We start from the raw sequence: 22,771 nt of genomic DNA, 5'->3' as shown, positions 1-22,771 counted from the left end.
ATTTTTGTGCATCTTGCATAAAATTTGAGAATTTTATAGCCATTTCCAATTTTGTTACACTTATATGAAAACATATTTAATCGGGAAGTTTTTGATGCTGCTCCTCATGTAGAAGCATGTATGCCTAAGGGAGGTGCCAGTTTTGGTTTTAGGTAGCTAGGTGCTTTGGTTTCAAAAATATTTGAATTTAAGTACCGGTATTTTAAAATAGGTCCCCTACGGATCGGCCCCGACCCCTGTTTCCTGTCAACTGATGGTGAAGTCAATGTTTGAGTCAATATTAATAAAGCATAAGGAAAAATCTATGAATCCGCTTTTTAAAACCCAAGGTCACGTTTTAAGGTGTCTGTGAATTGCCATTTAGTTATTTCAGCCAGGCTACATACTTGAACTAACATTCTCACACATCTAGGGTGCAATTTTCATGGAATAAAATGGCACTATAACACATGTAGGTAGAGAAATGGATGGTGGTGGGAGGCAAGACGTTAAGAAAAGGGCGATGCTGTTAGACGGAGTGTATCACGAAAAATTTGATTTTAAACTTCAAGTCTATACATATGCCTTAGGATGCCCTTTCCGTGACCAATTTCATAAACAGTCATGAACCTGAGACACCTACTTGTTTCTAAAAATAAATAAGGTCAGGAAGAGATTTCTAACCCTCCAGATATGTACATTCGGAGGCTACACTAGATGGAAAGATTCCGCCATAGTGCACATACAAGTGGATGAGTGTTCATATTACTTTTGAAAACATTTCTCAGTAAAGTTCATACAAATGAAACATGAAACACTATGCTCATGGAAATCTTATTATTTTTCAAATGGTTTTTGCACTGACTGGCTTTCAATGTCGTACATGTTGCATTTACAAATCAAGGATTCTATTCTATTCTATTCTATTCTATTCTATTTGTAACAATTTTGGCATTTGAACTATATTCTATGTCAATGACACAATACCACCACCTCCAATACTTTTCTTCATTGTGTTCCCTCAACATATTTGAAATTCTGCTGGTTGGACTCACAAACTTGTTTCCTTGTGCAATGGTTTACAAGACATGCTAAAATAGCAAACACAGGTCAGCTGCTCATGTTATTTACAAATCAAGGATTCTATTCTATTCTATTCTATTCTATTCTATTCTATTCTATTCTATTCTATTTTTAACAATTTTGGCATTTGAACTATATTCTATGTCAATGACCCAATACTACCACCTCCAATACTTTTCTTCATTGTGTTCCCTCAACATATTTGAAATTCTGCTGGTTGGACTCACAAACTTGTTTCCTTGTGCAATGGTTTACAAGACATGCTAAAATAACGCAAACACAGGTCAGCTGCTCATGTTTACTAGTATTATTCAATTGTCATTTGTCGTCTAGGCTTTCATCGTGTTATCTGGTAAGTAAGTTGCAGTTGATGACTGCTTCTGTCATAGATCTTTTGTGAGTTTGATCATATTGTTTAGTTGTCAGGACACCATGGCTAACAGCTGCTGCCTAACAACATATGTATACAGCCTGGTTTGTTTAAGTAAAGGAAGTCAAGTCAATTGAATTATTTTTAAGACGACTAAATGTTGTTTATGCCATATCATAGAAAAATTAGTTCAACTATTAGCTTTCTTGAACTTTTTTTTTTTTTTTTTTATCAGGGAAATGGTGTCCAGTTCTGATGTGCTGCTACAGTACGTGAACATCCACATGAATCTGTTTTAAAAATATTTTCTTCTGCATGAGCCTGAAGCTAGGTAAAATTGATGGTTCTGAAGGTAAAATGGAGTACAGTTTGGAGTTTGACAAATATTTGGGTGAGAAAACGTGCCTCTTGGAGTTTGAACCTTCGTCGGTTGACTATAGATCTGAGTTGATTTTTTTTTTTTTTTCTCGTTGATCTTTTATGAACTCTAAACGAAGAAAACTCAGTTATTTTAGTTTCAACCAGCACCAAAGAATTAATTTTGTGCATGGATATTTTACTTCTTCATTTGACTTTTTGTGTCACTTATCCTTAAAGGAAACAGTGAAGGAAATGTAACTTTATCATCACTGTCCAATGAAACAATCAAAATAAGAAATATTTTGTGTTTCGGTTGTATGGAAGCAAGAGTATGAACATTTGGGCTTTTGTGCAGAAAAGTTTACTGTGGTTTCTACGGTGCACAGTGTGAGCAAGTGTTTCAGTGTCATGATCTGGGCAGAAGTGTTGGTTGTACTGAATGATGTTAATATGAAATTAATTTTCACCATCCATGGTCATCCATTGGCTTTGTCTGGATACAAATCTTGGTCATACTGTACCATGTTACTGTGCAGCTCTTTATTAACAATGCACTACCTGACTGGTTTGTTCATTTCATTCCAAGAGTTGTTTTATGTTTTATGTTAAAGTAGATGTCAATTTCTATTAATAACTGTGTGACTGCTAGTTACAGTATAGGGAGTGTAAATTGGTTAAGTCAGAAAATTCTCATTCATTAATCAAACTAATACGTTTTAATGATGTTATGATGATGTCAGCTTGAACTCTAAAATGAGTTTGTTTGAATGACAAACAAATAGAAGTTGGGCCAGAACCAGAGAGGTACAAGTATAAAATACAGTGACATTGCTGAAGTTGTGTTTCCTGTCTTTAAGATCTTCGTTGCTCCAGGACACTCAGTCTTGCTCGGAAACACGACGTGACTATGATAAGGGGTAGAGATTAGTGGACTTCTTAAACCTATGCCATCAATAATTTCCAAGGGTCAGCAGATAGTGTGTTCTAGTCCCCGTCTCAGAATCTGACCTTGATGCTGTATAAATCTCTCCCCATGTAATGTGTGATGAGTGGACACTCATTAATGGGCACACACCAGAGTGTATTATGACAGTGTAGCTCTGTTGGAGAGACCTTCTCTTGTCAAACAGACAGGATGCAGTGTGACTGATGAGCCGATGTGTGGAGACCACTATTCAGCACTCACACAGTACAACTGCAAACATATGCTTCTCTGGTTAAGGCAAGCCTTTTTGTCCTACACATTTGTCTTCATGAATAGCTGTTGAAAAGATGAGCAGCAACAGACACTATATTTTTCTTTAAATAAAGCTGTTCAAACATGCATGTCAGCATTTTTATTTTTCATTTCAGCTCGGTCTAACAGAAATTGTCTGCACACACACACTCGCACACCCAAGTGCAAAGTTTATTGATTAAAATGTACTGGTAACATTACAGTAGTCTTATGAATTAAATAACTTCGAAATCAGATGATGATATTTTAAATCCTTTAACATGTTCACTATTTTTGGCAGATTTTAGTGGTTAACCTAACAATTGATGCTGATTCACAGTGTTGTTGATAAAACCGCAGATATTGATCCTGTATCACTCAGGGCACTATTGTTAGAACAGGATCAATTCGTTTTTACATCCTCAGAATATTGTAACCTTTCTAAAAGTTTTATTAATGCCTTGGAAAGACAGTTAAGCTTTGTCTCAGTTTAATGGCTGATTGAGGACATTAGCACTTTTCTCCCTCTTAATAGACTTGATATTGTAGAAGCCCTTCATGAAGACTGTTTCATTAAACAACTATAAAGATTACAATTCTATTTCAAACTCAACATCAAGTATTTTTTTTTAATTGGCAATGACAATAATGTAATATGTCCTTCCATCAAGCATGTTTTTTCCCCTAACTTATCGGTACACGTTTGTGTAGTCAAACCATTAATTTTTTTAGAAATATGAAATAAATGTGTGCAAAGATAGATTAGAATGAATACATCATTTCAGGGTGCATTACCCAAGATTGGTACGCCTGTTTTGAAGGTGAAAGTCAAAGTGCGAATAACACAATTTAGATGAATGTGTTTCCGAATTAGTTTGTTTTGATTCATAAAAGTCTCAGGATGCATGTTGGTTATTTAATGAGTCTTCATCTTTATGAGTGCACTGTCATGTGGTCTGGCGTATGCTTTAAAATCTTTACAACAAGAACAGCACCCCCTTCACCTTTAAGAGAGGGTCATGAAGAGAAAAAAAATCAGATATACTGGACACACAGAAGAAGAGTTTTGATGGAAGCCTGATAGTATAATTGCAATGATGTCACTCTGCTAAGATTAGAACTTGAATCTTGGCTGACAACTGGAGCTCTGCAATTAGACTCATTTTTGGCAAAAGGATTATGAGAGTAAAGCCAGACATTTTTCCCATCACAGACAATCCAACTGTGCAACTGATACCCTCATTGTTCACACTAAAGTCGTTGGTGAAATGATTATGTATTGTTATTTCCAGTGCTTAATTTGTAAATCATGAGGTGCCGGAAGGCAAAGTGCATATGACAGCGCAGGGATGAAGAAACGGCTACAGGTCCCAGAACATACGCAGAAAATGGTGCTGAAAACAAAACGCAAATGCCCACTTGCCATGCTGTGGGACTTTTCTTTTTTTCTTTCTTTTCTTTGTGTTTTTCTGACTCGTTTTGAACCATCTTTCTTCTTTTTGAAAAAAGACAGTAAATACAACTGTCTTTTTGGCATGTTGAATTACCATTTGATCCTGGCTGCTTGCTCCCCAGATGCCGCAAATTTCAAAAGTTTTTTTTGTTTGTTTGTTTGTTTTTATGTCAGGGCCGTGATTTGTTGGTCCAGCTTTTCAGTGCATCAACAAATCTCCGACTCTTTCAAATGACGTTACATTTTTATAAACAACATGCAGTTCTTGGGATTTGTTCTGTAAATAAATTTTTGCATATTATTGTTTTATTTTATACTGTAATGACCGTAACTATGTGTAATATTCTGATATAATGTTTTCCGAGGCACCCTGACAACGTTAACTGTTGTTTTAGTCACGTGATGCGGGAGTGAGATATATTGGCACAGCCTGCCGAGAGCCACAAGCTGTGTTCGTGCTGTTAGCTCCATGTGTTAATAAAAAAACAAAGTTGTCAGCACGTCATATGTTCCATACCTTTGTCAACAAAAAGCTCAAAACAAGACACTATTCATGTTCCCTTTAAGAGACGCCAGGACTAGAGAGTTGTGGGGGGAATACGGGCAAGAAGCAAAAGTTTGAATGTGGCGGCAGTCCGCTGTTATTTTTTTTATTGTTTTCTTATTGTTGCCATAATAAGGTGGAGAAAGCCACCAACGACTCCCCTCCTTCTTTCCCTCCATTCGGGGCTATTACAATACATTTTTTAAGAACGTTTTCATATTATTATTATTTTCTATACACGAGAGGTGCCGGATCTGCCCAAATAAGTCCCGGAACATAGGGAGGCCAAAATCAAGAGGTGCCGGATCTTGTTCTGGCAGGATCTGGCACAAATTAATCCCTGGTTATCTCACTTTAATGAGTAGGCAATGGAAAATACTCTCTATACTAAATCAGTTGTTCTATTGCTCCCTTCGTTTTTTCTGTTTGTACTACAAAAACAAAAAAATAATATCTACACCTATTATTTTATATAAGGGACAAATGATGACTGAAACAATTGTTGAGTGTGTTTAACAAATAAAGTGCATTTATTGCGTCAGTGCATGATAGTGTTCAAAGCACTTTCTAGAGCAGGGGTCTCCAAACAGCCACTCTGGGTCCTGGTTTTTGTTCCTACCGATCGAGCACAAATAGTTTAACCAATTAGGTTTCTGCTAAAACAAGCAACATCGGACTGCAGTCAACTGACACCAGATTGGCGAATAGGTATCATCTTGTTTTGTTGGAATGAAATCCTGCACCCACTGCAGCACTATGTGGAATAGTTTGGAAACCCCTATTCTAGAGGCTCAAAAAAAACTTGGCGTCTACTGCCATGCAAGATACTGACAGGCCTACAGTGAGCAAATTAGGGTTAAAAGATAATCAAACCAAGGAATAAACCCTCGATTTTGTGGGTCCTATTCACTGATCAATGGCATATACAGACTCGTTTATGGGTCAGCGTTGAGTATCAATGGGAGTCAATAAGACTTTTTTGTGGGTCCAATAACCGACCATGGAGCGAATTATTCCATAGGGTCTAATACAAGCTCTTTGAGTGGAATTTTCTCAAAATATTTTTCATGAGAACTGAGCAAATTCGTTGGAAGTTGGAACACTTTAAATCACCCAAAGAAACTGACGTCCAAGGCTGCAATTGTATTTATACACATGGCCGTCATTGGCATGGATCTCAGTCGATTGCATCGACATACGTGGTTGTCCATGGCCCTAGCTGTAGCCCTAATTCTAGTCTTCACCCTAAGCAGTCAGAAACCGAACTGTAGTCGTGACACTAACGCTAACTGTAACATTAACCAACAGCTGAAATGAGCATTGCAATTAAATGCTATTGGAAATTAATTATGACGTGTTTGGTTTAAAAAAATGACTACAATTGTATATTGGCTTTGAAGTTTTTCCCTACTATTATGCATCCTAAAATTGACACTCTTTATTTTTCAAATTGTTCAACAAGATTCCTTTTTCTGGTATGCACTTGTTCAAAACATTCTCTATAAAATACAAAGCAATTTTGAAGTTTGATTAAATCTTATTACCCGTTCATGTCATTTGTTATTTGAAACACCAGTAAAAAATGAAATTCATTTTCAAATTTTATTTGAGGCTGAAAATGTACCTAGAGCAGCAACATCCGTTGATGAAGTGTGGAGCAGAGCCACTCGACCTTTCACAAACACGAGAGGTTGTTTTTTACCGAATGGAATTAACCCGCATGTCCTGAAACAATGATGCCAAAATTTTACCTTATCTGCTCACCAATGTTGCTTTAAGTTTAAACTGCTAATTGTTGCATGTTTTATTCCCTCAAAAAATCAGGGACCTCTGTTCCATTTCCTCCACATTTCTGCCTTTAAAATGGTTTCTTCTCTCCTGCTCCTCAACATACGGTATGTGTGTGAATCATCATGATCTTTCAGAAGTCCATTCACCCGTAGCCTGCCTTGTCATACGGAGCAAACCTCAAGTTGCTCCTCATTACAAGCAACAGATCACAGCCACATAGAAACACACATCTTAATACGCAGCTTGCTGACTGTGAAAAACACACCTGCCGCTCAAGTATATTAGCTTATGAGTCTGTATCACAAAAACACACTGTTTGAAGCGATTCATGTGGACTGAACCAAAACACATAAACATCTGTGCTGAAGTCACATTTGAAACTGAGAGGTTGTCAGTAAAGTTCATGGCCATTTCTTGTAGGGTATGGCTTGGTTAGGAAGAGAGGATGACTCCAAGTTACACAAACTCACTGAATATATTTGGTACATCTACATCTAATTTTTTTGATTGTTTTTAATTAACAAGCAAAATGAAATGGCTCCTTGCTATTCTCATTATCTACATTTTATTTATTGTTATTTATTTATTTCAAAACCTGATTCACAATTTATTGCCAAAGTAGCAAAGCAAAACCATGACATCAGAGTCAAACCTGCATATCAGAACTAAAACATTGGACTGACATTGACCAAACGACCACAACTGCACTATTGAAACGCGACGATGTGCTCCCTGTTTCATTGTTAACAATTTAATCAATAAAATTTCATTTTACAGAATTACAGTTGTACCGCTACTTACGAAATTAATTTATTCTGGAAGTAGTTTGGTAACTTGAAAATTCTGTAAGTAGAGATGTATTTTCCATGTAAATGCCCTAATCCGTTCCAAGCCACCCAAAATTCAGACATATTTTATAGTGCATAAAAATGCATCAAAAAAAGTAACTAATTAATGTTATAATCAGATGATTGCACAATAAACACAAAATCTGAGTTGTGCATAATCTAAAAAAAAAATTAAAAAAAAAACAAGAATAGAGGTAAGAACAAAAGTTAACTCACTCATATTAAGCTGTCGGAACACGGGAGACGAAAGAAGAGGACGTTGGGATACAAATATACACATACAGTGCTGGCCAAACGTATTGGCACCCCTGCCATTCTGTCAGATAATGCTCAATTTCTCCCAGAAAATGACTGCAATTACAAATGATTTGGTAGTAATATCGTCATTTATTTTGCTTGCAATGAAAAAACACAACAGAGAATGGGGGGGGGGGGGGGGGGGGGGGGGCATTTTACACAAAACTCCAAAAATGGGTCGGACAAAAGTATTGGCACTCTTTGAAAAATCATGTGATGCTTCTCTAATTTGTGTAATTAACAGCACCTGTTACTTACCTGTGGCACATAACAGGTAGTGGCAATAACTGAATCACACTTGCAACCAGTTAAAACTGATTAAAGTTGACTCAGCCTGTGTCCTTGTGTGTACCACATTGAGCATAGAAAAAAGAAAGAAGACCAAAGAACTGTCTGAGGACTTGAGAAGCAAAATTGTGAGGAAGCATGGGCAATCAATCTAAAGGCTACAAGTCCATCTCCAAATACCTGAATGTTCCTGTGTCTAGCGTGCACAGTGTCATCAATAAGTGTAAAGCCAATGGCACTATGGCTAGCCTCCCTAGATGTGGACGGAAAAGAAAAATTGACGAGAGATTTCAACGGAAGATTGTTCGGGTAGAGAATAGAGAACCTCGACTGACATCCAAACAAGTTCAAGCTGTCCTGCAATCCAAGGGTACAACAGTGTCAACCCGTACTATCCGTCTGCGTCTGAATTAAAAGGGACTCTATGGTAGGATACCCAGGAAGACCCCACTTGTGACCCACAGACATAAAAAAAGCCAGGCTGGAATTTGCCAAAACTTACCTGTGAAAGCCAAAACGTTTTGGAAGAATGATCTCTGGTCAGATGAGACAAAAGTAGAGCTTTTTGGGAAAAGGCATCCACATAGAGTCAAACGTGGCGGAGGCTCCCTTATGTTTTGGGGTTGGTTTCCTGCCTCTGGCACTTGACTGCTTTACTGTGTGCATGGCATTATGAAGTCTGAAGATTACCAACAAATTTTGCAGCATAATGTAGGGCCCAGTGTGAGAAAGCTGGGTCTTCCTCAGAGGTCATGGGTCTTCCAGCAGGACAATGACCCAAAACACACTTCAAAAAACACTGGAAAATGGTTTGAGAAAAACTTCTGAAGTGGCCAGCAATGCGTCCAGACCTGAATCCCATAGAACACCTGTGGAGAGATTTGAAAATGGCAGTTTGGAGGAGGCACCCTTCAGATCTTAGAGACCTGGAGCAATTGGCCAAAGAAGAATGGTCTAAAATTCCAGCAGAGCATTGTAAGAAACTCATTAATGGATACGGGTAGCGGTTGTTTGCAGTTATTTTGCATAAAGGTTGTGTTACCGAGTATTAGGCTGAGGGTGCCAATATTTTTGTCTGGCCCATTTTTGGAATTTTGTCTAAAATGATTTTTAAACTGATTTTTTTTTGTCAATCTCTTTTTTTTTTTTTTTTTTTAATTCATTTTTTTTTATTGCAAGCAAAATAAATGAAGATATTACTACCAAAACATTTGTAATTGCAATCCTTTTCTGGGAGAAATTGAGTATCTGACAGAATCGCAGTGGTTCCAATTCTTTTTGCCAGCACTCTACAGTAGAGGTCCCTCTTAGCCAATTTGATGCCAGGAATACAATGCAATAGCCAATGACAGAGCACCTCTAAGTATGTTACGTTCAGTAAACTCTGACAGCTGCGAGTACCAGCCATACTGTATTTTTGCCTTTCGTGTCCTGAAATTTCTTCTTGTAACAAGAGGCAAATATTTTCCCATTGAGGCATATCTTAACCTGAAAATTCTGTATGTAGAGGCATTCGTAAGTAGAGGTACCACTCTAAAGTTCTTTTTTCTTACACAGACAAATGCAATAGGACCAAAATATTTGCTAAATGTAATAAAGCATAATATCAAACTCACCAAGTCCTTGAGAGCAAAGCGATTTATCACCAAGATGAACATTGCTTGAGAACATTCGAAAACACAGCTTCACAGTATAATAGAAAGTTTTATTTTTAAAGCAGTAACTCTTAAGTGGATCTCGCGCCTCCCCTCTTCGATCAGCTACAACAAGAGCAGTGAAGTTGTGTGCATAGTAGCTTACCAGTTTGCATGTCACAGCATTTTGTCAATTAAGATTTTCAATGACACATGGGTCACATACTGACCACCATAATTGAGGCTACAGCATTTAAAAAAAAAAAAAAAAGTGATCTTCTCGAAGAAGGGTCGAGGCCAATACTTTGCATTCTTCTCAGCACTTCTGGCTCGCGCAAGTGGTTTGAGTCACACATGGGTCAACTTCCATGGTTCTTGACTTCCTCCACATTATACTGACCTATAGCAAGAGATGCAGGTCGTATGTGCTTGAATGTTCATAGAATAGAATAGAATAGAATAGAATAGAATAGAATAGAATAGAATAGAATAGAATAGAATAGAATACAGTATGAGCTATGCTAGAGTCTACAGGGACAGGGAGAACAGAACATAAGCCCAACAACACAGTGGGTATAAGGAGAGGGACATAGAGAAAGGAAAAGCATGGGCAGAAATAAGAAAGGAGAGTATGGAGTAATTTGACAGAGAGGCAAGGATGGGAGATGAGCTCGCTGTGCACTCACCTTTGCCAGCTCCATGCTGTTTTCACAGGCAAAGTTACTAGATCAAGTCAAAACATTAATATTGATAAGAGCGTTCCTGGCAAAGACAATCTGCCGCTATTCTGTTTGTATTTTTAGCTCATCGTTACTGCTGTGCCACTTAGAGGGGGAATATCACAGCCCACTTGCTTTCAGTTTTCTCATTTTCTCTCAGTGGTGCAGACTCTGTGGTGCTTCACCGATATCTGACGTGAGCTGTGAATTCCTGCAAAATTTGATACAAATAGCAGACGGATGTCATTCGTTATAGCAGAGAGGAAGACAAGAATATCATTTTCAGATTAGTAGTTCATTTGTATCATAAATCATGGCATGAACACACATGAAAATGTCGCGGAGAAAACAGACTGTGACCGAGGAAGATGAGTAGAATGACAATGAGAGAACACAGAGGAAGAGAAAACAATCTGCTGCAATTCTGCTGAAAAGGAAACAATAATTGCATTGCATTCATTGACTATTAAGTGAATGATATTTTGTGATTTATAATCAGTTGTGGATCCAAACCACACAGTAAGTGTGAATGAGAGCATTTGAGTTATTGCAGGTTAACTGCTTGAGTCTCTTGTTTACACTTGAAGCCACAGGAGGGACTCAGTAGGATACCGAACACAACACAGTAGGTGCCTCATTTGCAGTTAATGAACATTGCACGACCGTGCTGGTTATTTACTACTGTATGTGTGAGGCTGAGTATATACGGTATATACCAATATTATATTCCATAATATTATATTCAATACTTTATGGATTAATATTTTATTTGTATTGACAGCAGCTGATTACATTCAATTGGAATCATGTTGTTAGTCTATGTCTTTTACAAATACATTTATCAGGTGCTTTTAAAAGGTGTCACAGTGACTCATCTGCTTCAACCTCGGGAAAGGTTAATCTATTTTTGTTTGAAAGCGGACAGAATTTAACATTTTTATCCTGTACATCGATCCTAATTTAGGTGAGACCTGCTTCGTTTTAGATAGAATTAGCGAAACCAAGCCAACTGGCCAGACGTTTTGAAGATGCCAAATGTTCCTTTGTTTGTTGCTATGACGCAGTATGAAGCCAATAGCAAAGTAATGACAGATGCTTTGACACACTGCTGCAATGGGCTTTATTGACTGCCTGTCTAACAGTTCCTTTTAATGTTCATTAGCTGGCTTCCGCATGATGAACAGCACACATACAAGTTAGGCCCGATAATATTTGGACAAACACACAATTTTCATAAGTTGGGCTCTACATTCAAAAACATTGGACTTGAAATAAAATATCTAGACCAGAATTGAGTGCAGACTGTAATGTTTAATTCAAGTGGTCAAACAACAACATCTGACTGAAAATTAAGGAACTGTATACATGCTCTTAGAAACACATCGCATTTCAGGGGCTCAAAAGTAATTGGACAATTAACCATAATCTAAACAAAAAAGTTTGTAGTCAATACTTTGTTGAAAATCCTTTAGAGGCAATCACTGCCTGAAATCTGGAACCCATGGACATCAGCAAACACTGGGTTTCCTCCTCCTTGATGCTTTGCCAGGCCTTTACAGCAGCAGCCTTGAGTTGTTGCTTGTTTGTGGGTCTTTCCGCCTTAAGCCTAGCCTTGAGTAGGTGAAATGCATGCTCAAATGGGTTGAGGTCTGGAGAGTGACTTGGTTATTGCAGAATTTTCCACTTCTTTGCCCTAATAAACTCGTGGGTTGTTTTTGCTGTATGCTTTGGGTCATTGTCCACCTGCACTGTGAAGTGCCGTCCAATTAACTCTACAGCATTTGGCTGAATGTGAGCAGAAAGTATATCCCTGTATACTTCAGAATTCATCCAGCCACTTTTATCTGTTGTAATGTCATCAATGAACACAAGTGACCCAGTGCCCTTGGAAGCCATGCATGCCCATGCCATTACACTCCCTCGCCAGTGTTTCTCAGATGATGTGGTGTGCTTTGGATCATGTGCCGTTCCCTTTTTTCTCCAAACCTTCTTCCCATCATTCTGGTACAGGTTTATCTTTGTTTCATCTGTCCATAGAACAATTTGCCAGAAGAAGGATGGCTTGTTCAGATGTTTTTTTGGTAAAGTCAAGTCTGGCCTGTCTATTCTTTGGACCGATGAATGGCTGCATACTTTCATTCAGCCTTCTCTTTATTGTGGACTTAGAGACAGACACACCCACTTCCGGGAGAGTGTTCTTCACCTCTGTAGATGTTGTAAATGTATTTTTTTTTTAACATGGAGAGTTTTTGGCGATCATCCGTCACTGTTGTATTCCGTGGAGGTCCAGGCCTTTTTGAATTGTCAACCTCACCAGTGCATTCCTTTTTTTCTTAGAATGTACCAAACTGTTGTTTTGGCTTCTTCAAGCATTTCAGCTATCTCTCTTATGGATTTCTTCTGTTTTTTCAGTCTAAGGATTTTCTGCTTCACCTCCATTGAGAGCTCCTTTGAACGCATGATGTGTGGTCACAACAACAGCTTCCAAATGCAAAACGACACACCTGGAATCAACTCCAGACCTTTTCAATACTTAACTGATGACAGGTTAACGAGGGAGAAGCCTTCTGAGTCAATTACAGCCCTCAGAGTCAATTGTCCAATTACTTTTAGTCCCTTGAAAAAGGTGTATAAAGAGTGTAAAGGGCCATAATTCCTAAACCCTTATTCCGACTTGGATAAGGAAAGTCTTAAATTGCAGCTGAGATTGTGCACTTTAAACCCATATTGATTATATTATTGTATTTTATAATGTGTTTTTGTGAACAGCTAAAATAACAAAGCTTGTGTCACTGTCCAAATATTATCGGGCCTAACTTGTACAGTACAGATACAGTACATGCACATACATTTACTCACAAAACCTGCAAAAGATATTCCTTATTATAATTGCCCTTATCCCATACACTCAGCAAGATATTCTGATTGTTTTTGCATGTCTACTAAAATCACAACTCAAGTGGCACTATGTCTACTTGTGCTGTGCCAGAGTACATTTGAAAACATCGATTCCCTGTAACTTTCAAAGAGATCACTGGTGATTTTTTAGCCCACCATATTACACAGTTCTGAGATTCTGTCTGGATTTATGGACACATTGACATTGTAGTAATTACTTTTTGCATTGTACTGTCTGCTAAATTTACTTAAATAATAACATATGTTGATATGAAAACTGTTTTTCATTCATATGTCAACCAAGGCCACAAAGAGAAGAGTGTTAAAGAGGCACTAAAGTCATGTTCCAATATTTTGAACTGCATAAGATGGGAAATGGGAGTGTGCCCTCGTTGAAGTGTGTTATGTGTGTTGTGTAGTGTTTTATTTGATTTCAAAAACGTTTGCAAGTCAATTCGTTCTGCAAACGGTAGCTTTTGGATTTCATGGTGCGACATCACAACATGCTTTTATATGCATGGACCCGCCATCTCCTTTCTTCCTCCATGCCCACTAATATCAGTTGCCACTTCTTGATTCTTTACTGAGCGACACCAAGCATACATTACATAAATAATGCAGTATTTAAATGTATACATGTGCATCTTCTGTGGTTTAGTACAATACTTTTATCATACGAGCAGCACCCGCCATTGTCACTTTTTTCCCCTGCCACTGTTCGCTGTGTAGCACTTTGCTCGGTCTCCTCCCGTAGCTCTTGATCAGACTTTTTTGCCTCTGGGCGTCTGCAATTTGACCTCCAGCCTTGACACACTGCATATCATTGGTATCAAGTGAGTGATGTTTTATTTAAGTAGTAATGATAATAGCTAAGCATTTTGGAAGCAGGAAGTCCTATTGAACGCACTTTGCATCAAGCAAGTGAATATTCAATTTTTGTATAATTGTGAAATAATTAAGCTTGGTATCATTGAAGAATAACAGACAATCTGAAATTTAAATTTTGATTATTCAAATCGGATTCAGATAGGCTAGGTTCATACTGCGGGTCGAATTGCACAATTCCGATTTGTTTGTCATATCTGTGTTTTTTGGCGTGCCTGTTCAGACTGCCTATATCCATTGAGCTCATTTAAGTAATACGCATGTACACTAATTCGCAGTCCGACACAGGTTGAGCAAACCGACCTGCTTGCGCAGGAGCATCAAAACAAATAACTACGCACTGTGCGTGCATGACGCATACAAAGTACCTTCAGGCAGGAGTCACAGTCCCTTGTTTTAAGTCCAACAGGACCGATAACTCATTTTTACCAAGTGCAATTAGGCTGCTAAATTTGCACAATTGTTGCACCGAGATACGAAGCTGTCTATAGCATTTTTAAATTGTAGTCTGTGTTATTTTATGTGTATGAGTTATCTGTTGTTGTGTTTTGTGGATGCTTACCTGCTGGAAGATACGTTTCCCCTTCTTAGGGGACAATAAACTTGAACTGAACTGAACATAAGCGTTATGTGTTTGCGTCAGTTTGCCCCGACTGGGCCATGTAAGCAATAATGAAATATTGCTCATTTGAAGCACAGAAAGAAAATCAAGCATTATCAGGCTTATCCTTTTCTTCATTGTATTTACTACGCCTCCTGCGTAGTAAAAGCTAGGCGCTAACGCAAATGAACAGCTACATCGCTGCCGTCTTATGTGCTGCTCTCGAACTTTGCTGACATAATTGCTGTGTGAATTTCAATTTGGAAGACTTGACCATACCTGTCAACCCGAGGCCGTTGGCAATCTTACAAATAGTGATGTATGCCCTTACAAAATGGTGACTATTCTTACGACGTTTTGTATATGTATATATAATTTACAGTGGGGCAAATAAGTATTTAGTCAAGCACTAATTGTGCAAGTTCTCCCACTTGAAAATATTAGAGAGGCCTGTAATTGTCAACATGGGTAAACCTCAACCATGAGAGACAGAATGTGGGAAAAAAAACAGAAAATCACATTGTTTGATTTTTAAAGAATTTATTTGCAAATCATGGTGGAAAATAAGTATTTGGTCAATACCAAAAGTTCATCTCAATACTTTGTTATGTACCGTTTGTTGGCAATAACGGAGGCCAAAAGTTTTCTGTAACTCTTCACAAGCTTTTCACATACTGTTGCTGGTATTTTGGCCCATTCCTTCATTCATATCTCCTCTAGAGCAGTGATGTTTTGGGGCTGTCGTTGGGCAACACGGATTTTCAGCGCTCTCCACAGATTTTCAATGGGGTCAAGATCTGGACACTGGCTAGGCCACTCCAGGACCTTGAAATGCTTCTTACGAAGCCACTCCTTTGTTGCCCTGGCTGTGTGTTTGGGATAATTGTCATGCCAAGACCCAGACATGTCTCATCTTCAATGCCCTTGCTGTTGGAAGGAGATTTTCACTCAAAATCTCTCAATACATGGCCCCATTCATTCTTTCCTTTACACAGATCAGTCGTCCTGGTCCCTTTGCAGAAAAAAAGCCCCAAAGCATGATGTTTCCACCCCGATGCTTCACAGTGCGTATGGTGTTCTTCAGATGCAATTCAATATTCTTTCTCCTCCAAACACGAGAACCTGTGTTTCTACCAAAAAGTTTTATTTTGGTTTCATCTGACCATAACACATTCTCCCAGTCCTCTTCTGGATCATCCAAATGCTCTCTAGCGAACCGCAGACGGGCCTGGACGTTTACTGGCTTTAGCAGGGGGATACGTCTGGCAGTGCAGGATTTGAGTCCCTGGCGGCGCATTGTGTTACTGATAGTAGCCTTTGTTACTGTGGTCCCAGCTCTCTGTAGGTCATTCACTAGGTCCCCTGTATGGTCCTGGGATTTTTGCTCACCATTCTTGTTAACATTTTGACGCCACGGGGTGAGATCTTGCATGGAGCCCGAGATTGAGGGATATTATCAGTGGTCTTGTATGTCTTCCATTTTCTAATAATTGCTCCCACAGATGATTTCTTTACACCAAGCATTTTATCTATTGCAGATTCAGTCTTCCCAGCCTGGCGCAGTTCTACAATTTTGTCTCTGGTGTCCTTCGACAGCTCTTTGGTCTTGGCCACAGTGGAGTTTGGAGTGTGACTAACCGAGGTTGTGGACAGGTGTCTTTTATACCGATAATGAGTTAAAACAGGTGCCATTAATACAGGTAACAAGTGGAGCCTCGTTAGACCTCGTTAGAAGAAGTTAGACCTCTTTGAGAGCCAGAAATCTTGTTTGATTGTAGTTGACCAAATACTTATTTTCCACTCTAATTTGGAAATAAATTCTTTAAAAATTAAACAATGTGATTTAATTATTTTTTCCACATTCTGTCTCTCATGGTTAAGGTTTACCCATGTTGACAATTACAGGCCTCTCTAATCTTTTCAAGTAGTAAAAAGCACAATTGGTGATTGACTAAATACTTATTTGCCCGACTGTATATAAAATTAAAAGCTATTGAGAGAAATCCAAGAAACTATATTTATGCATTTTTTATACGCTTTCATAAGCCTGAGTAAAATTACAGTGCATAACAATACTTTGGTAAACGAAATTAAAAAGGTCAATTGATAAAATTACCTTACCGATGCAAACTTTGAGTCAGGAACATTTCTTTTGCTAATTCTGAGAGGTGATCAGCAATATTTTCAGGCAAACTGTGTTGGCAACAAATTGGCAGAATAAAATCTCTGCTTTCGTCACAGCACCTGAGTGTGTGGTTTTGTTTTGCGGTAAAAATTGTTCATTGATAGGCTTGTAGCTTTTCATTCTGCAGACTGCATCTTTATGACCTTTTTTCTTGAAGTGCTGTCTGAGATCGTAGAATCCTGATGCTGAAACTTCAATGTTCAATCCAAACGAAGACGCGTTTATCCATCCAGCGTATTCACCAGTTTATGTCTCCTATTCTGGTAGATGGCGTCCGTGGGCAACAGTTTTCCTTTTCTTACGAGCTGTTCCATCCATATTTTTATCACGTTTGTATCAACTTTGTCGACGGCGAGTCACGAAATGGTGGCGGAAGTGCAAGGGCAGTCACGTGATCAGATGAAGCAGACACTAAACTCAACGTTCAATTCTCGTGAGCAAAGGGCTACAGACTAATTCGGTGTATTGTCTCGTTGCCGAAACGGTGACAAAATCAGAACGGAGAAAAAAATACGTAATGCACGAAAAACTTACTTACTGAAATGTGTACGCCGTACACATTTAAAAATCAGTGCTCACTTGTACAGATTACGATGAAACCGTACAACTTGACAGGTATGCTTGACAATTCAGACCGCCACCACATTCTGGAATAATGTGGCCCAGATCGGATTTAAACCACATACGAAAGTGATCCAGATCAAATTTGAAATTGTCCACTTCTATGAGACTTTCTTAGTTGCATATTAAGTAGAATCCGCACTTCTGCAGATGAGCTTAAAAAGGACCAACTAAAATTGCTTGAAAAATTACATTCTGGGCACATTCAATGCAAATTGTTGTGCAAAGCTGATAAAATGGCATCCAAGGCTATAGAAAAAAAAAAAACACACACATTAGTGTCACTTTTGTCACTTTGTGTGTATTTACAACAAACAGATGTGCGGTGGATTTTGACAAAGCTCAATTCCTTACTAAGACTCCTCTCGTTAGTGGAGCAGCTAGCTTATGTGGACTTTTTTTCACTTGCTTTCCAAATGACTTTCAAAATCCACATGAATGTGTTAAAAATTGAAAATACATCCTAGTGACCAGCAAGCATAGCTAGTCGACCTTTTAAAAATTAAGTGTAACTATCTAGCAATATATAGAAAGAACTGTGTTTGGGTGTGCGTGTGTATGTGTGTGTGTTGGTAAGTGTCAGAATTGCTATGGCAATGACAAAGGTACCATCTTCTTTCAAGCTAGGGAATCGTCTAAATTAGGTTGTTTAGGGCATTATTACTGTTGCTTTAAGTAATTAGTTGTTTCCTCATCCAAAACCAGCTGCTGCTCAAGAGGGTGTGTACAGCCACCACCACGGGCTTGTAAATGAATGCTTTAATTTGAGATGGACTATATTTTACATGTTAATTAAGTCATATTTAGAGTAAGTGGCAGTTGTAGATGAAAAGAAATGTTAGCAATGAGAGTGAAGTGTGACTTAATATGACTAAAAATGTTTGCGCTAATCCGCTGTTTCTATTTGGCTTAAACATTCATGTGCAATCAGGCTTGAAAAAAGATTTGGAGGGGGAAAGAGTGATTCAGTGGTTTGATTATTTTGCAGGTGGAAAGAATTTGGCACATGTGAGCAAACTGTTTGCCTTTAATTGAAAGAAATAGAGAAGTGTTCTTCCGTCAAGGTTCCTACAAGGCTGCACAAGGATTTAAAACATAGCTGCGAAAGAAAACGGAAGCGAGTAATTGCATGGCTTGTAGGCCCTTGATATGATCTCTTCCTGAGATGTGCACATTCCCTATTCATGCACGGAGCACGAACATGAAACAGTTCTCGTGCTTTTAGCATTTCTCACCCTCACTAAAAACAACTATCGGATGCTGATGAATTAAGAAGAAAACCAGGTCAGAACATGATAGGGTTTCGCAACCAACGGCAACTATGTATTTCTAAGGAGTTAGTTCACACTTCCATTACAGTAGTTCCCCAATCCAGTTGGACAACAAAACAAGTATGTTTTAGCTGGAACCTCAACTAATGTTCTTTTCCTTTATATGTCCCCTTTCTTCTGTCTCACCATAGGTTCATTGTCTCCCAGTGTATTCCTGGTGTCTTTGGCATTTCTAGTATGTACCCTTTGGCTGGTAGCTCTATGTGGTGTCTGCACGTGGTGTCAGCGTAAACTGGTAAGTAACAGAATTTATTTCACTCACTCACTCACTCACTCACTCACTCACTCACTCACTCACTCACTCACTCACTCACTCACTCACTCACTCACTCACTCACTCACTCACTCACTCACTCACTCACTCACTCACTCACTCACTCACTCAATCCAATCTAATCAAAAAAAAAAAACTAACGAGACCACACAAACCGCTAATAGAACGCAACCAATTTGTACTTCCCAACAAACACCAAGAGCCCATTGGATGTTCAGTCCACACTCCACCGCACGGGTCTCTATCTATTTGAGAGTGTGCTGGTTCAGGAGACAATTACCAAATTAACACCTCTGCCCAAAGGGTTCAATCAGAGCCTCCAAAAACACCTTTTCTTAATCTTTTTGCCTATTTCCTACATATTGACAAGGTTTCATTGTTGTGATTAACTGCCTTTCCTTGCAGGGATTTCAACTTTTAGTCGCAGTACGAAGCAGAATAGTATGTGTGTCATTTTGAGTTGTAGTGGATTAGGGTGGCTCTACAGGAAGCTGCCTTTTATATAGGGATGGGAATCGAGAACTGGTTCCTATAGGGCTATCTAACAATTCTCTTATAGATTCCAAGCAACATGATTTACATCACGTAATTTACACTTGTTACACACGCTCGATTCAGCAAGTAAAACTACGTGATTATTCAAAGGGTGACCACTCACTAAACATTATCTGGAGATCCGTCGCTGAGTGATTTTGCATTGATTTTCGTAGGCCATTCATGAGACTACTTAAATTAATGGTGATTTTTTCCCCAATGGGTCTATCGTATTCCTCTTCGAATACTCTATAAGAAAAATATAACATATATGAATCTAATATAATCCGAAACGATTTTATTAGCAATTTTAATACTCATTTCGGTCGGTAGTCCACTGATCAGTGTTTTTTTTTTCGGAACAATTTGAATTTGGTCGCAGGGCCAATCTGACTACTGATTTCACACAAAAGTATATACCTCCGCATCCGATGGTGGTATTTTGGTGTTACTACGACTAACGGAAGTGGATGTTCCAAATTACTTCCAAAATGCACCTGATGACTACAGCCAATTAGCGTATTTTCGCCCGTAATTCGAGATAGGATGTGCCCATTGGTCCCAAACCACTTTTATTCTACTCAGCATCAAAAGGCCTTACCATAGAGTACCCAACTATGTCTATGAAGTTAACAAATCCAAGTCAAGACTGTGCTAAAATTCATCTTATATTGTATATGATCCAGCCATCCTTATGTAATTACACCAACCTAAATATAAACTCCTTAATATTTGGGACAACAAAAGAGATGATCGCCCCCGCTGTCTGGACTAGCTGAACACTTTCTGTGTGTGCAGGCTTTTTCCACCCCATCTGAGAGGGTGTTCTCCACTGCTGGAGACACCGTAAGTCCAGAAAGATCACGTATCCTACCTGAAAAAGCAGACATGCTTATTTTTCTGCAGAAGAATTGTTAATTTTGCACATTTGCACTATGCACTGTTCTGTTGTATTTGACAGTATTTATCATTATTTTTGAGTGCTATCAGCTCATATGTCCTTTTAAAAAGTGAGATTTTTTAATTTCTATTAGAACAATCTTTCAGTAAAATGTTACGCATTCTTGTCTATTTGCCACAGTTACATATTGCCACAGTTAACATCGAGGCTTTGGGCCTCGTTTGACCTCGTTGTGAGTTTTTAAGGTTGTGACTTCTGATTAAACAAACTAAATGCCGATGCAGAATGTTTGTTCTTCTTTTTCCCCAAATTAGAATCGATAAGAGAATCGATAAAGAATCGAATCGTTAAGCAATATCGATAATAGAATCGGAATCGTAAAAATCCTATCAATTCCCATCCCTACTTTTATATGAGTGTCAGGTTGCCGCATAAGCTACTTTAAGAGGCTAAATTTATTGTCTTTTTGGATTGTGACTTATGTTTGGCTTCTAATCCTGAGGAGGAACTTTGACAAGGCTGGCAAGGATGCAAATCACTCTCATACGCACTGTATAACACATTCATTGTCGGGATCATTACCCACTTGTACCAGAGTACTTATATTCAAAGCATTTGGCTATGATACAGTATATGGAGCTATGGAGCTAGGGAACAAATTCTACAACCCGACCCCCAAAGTTTGCAACAATGAAATGTAGTCCTTGGCAAAGTGAGAAGTTCATAGGCCTTTTTGGCACCCCTAAAAAGGATGCAACAACAACAGTCAGCATGGACAATGCACTCCAGTGGTTTAATATGAAACCAGTAATATTAATAATACTGTTTTTGCTTATGCTCTTGACAGACTTGTGGGCCTTTTGCTTTCTGCTATGGGCAGAAGTCTGGGTACATGCTGAACTGGTTGCCAGACAATTGCAGGGCACATATAGACAAACAAACATTAAGACTCACAATTATATGCGGTGTTTAATGGGGCGCCAGGGGAACAACCCCGTGGCCGAAAAGTGTCTTTGAATGTAATTGACTTTCCTATATAGGATTTTAAAGTTAAGAGTTTTCCGGTAAAATATTGTCTATAAAAGCTGTAAAGCAGTAAAACAGACAACAAAAATGATTGAAAAGAACAAAAAAAAAAATTATTTTTCGAACAGATGATGCGACTAGCACCATTTGCTATGGTTAGCCAAAACCACCTGTGACCTTAGGACCGAAGAGGCATGATGGATATAAGTAATTTTTTTCAAAACTAAGCTTTCAAAAGCGACACCAACTACAGAGCAAGAACCAAGGATTGAAAATGTAGACCATGAAACGCCAGAGACCACTGCCAAAATGGCGAGCGGAGTTGCAATTTGCCCCTCTAAAGGCGCTAATTGTACAACAGAGCCACCACCGGTGGGCATACCATATTATATGGATGACGATCTTGGCTAAAATTATAGGTGTCCTAAGCAGCCTGATTTAGAACTCCCCTCAAAAATGATGGGAAGCAAAAAATGCTCATTTTCAACTTATTATTATAAATATTCTTTTAAGTTAATTTTATTGCTTACGCTGCGTGTCGGGGTCATCAATATTTTGTACCCCCACTGCCCTAAAATTCGAACTCTGCCTATGCTCACGATCACACCTATGGAGTTCAGAGTGCTTAATCAACCTAGCATGCATATTTTTGGAGGGCTGCAGGAGGAAACCAGAGCATTCAGAGGAAACCTACACGGGCATGAGGAGGACTGAACCATTGATCCCAGAACTGTGAGGTGTCGTGTGCAGTGGTTTAGTTTAACCTATTTCCAGCCACCCAAAAGATGGCATTTAGGAACAAAAAAAAAAACATTCTACAGCAACCTGAAGTTTGTCACACCTATTGAGATTGACGGACAAAGTGGACAAGTGAATCTGTGGGACGATTCTTTCCGCTTTTTCTTACAAAAACCACAGTGTGTGTATAAGTGC

At 38.6% G+C, this 22,771-nt stretch overlaps 1 protein-coding gene across 2 annotated transcripts in view; it reads left to right on the top strand.

Annotated features, from left to right (window-relative positions):
- The window catches only part of syt7b (synaptotagmin VIIb), a 186,800-nt gene that overhangs the window by 48,655 nt on the left and 115,374 nt on the right, over positions 1-22,771 (top strand). For both annotated transcript variants that reach the window (XM_057834971.1, XM_057834980.1), the window contains exon 2: positions 19,235-19,338. In XM_057834971.1, coding sequence (XP_057690954.1) covers positions 19,235-19,338 — 104 coding nt within the window. The remainder of the gene's footprint in view (positions 1-19,234; positions 19,339-22,771) is intronic.

This window comes from Corythoichthys intestinalis, chromosome 1 (genome assembly GCF_030265065.1).
Source record: "Corythoichthys intestinalis isolate RoL2023-P3 chromosome 1, ASM3026506v1, whole genome shotgun sequence".
Classification (NCBI taxonomy): Eukaryota; Metazoa; Chordata; class Actinopteri; order Syngnathiformes; family Syngnathidae; genus Corythoichthys; species Corythoichthys intestinalis.
The sequence above is the reverse complement of the archived record's forward strand: the minus strand, read 5'-3'. Positions and strand labels throughout refer to the sequence as shown.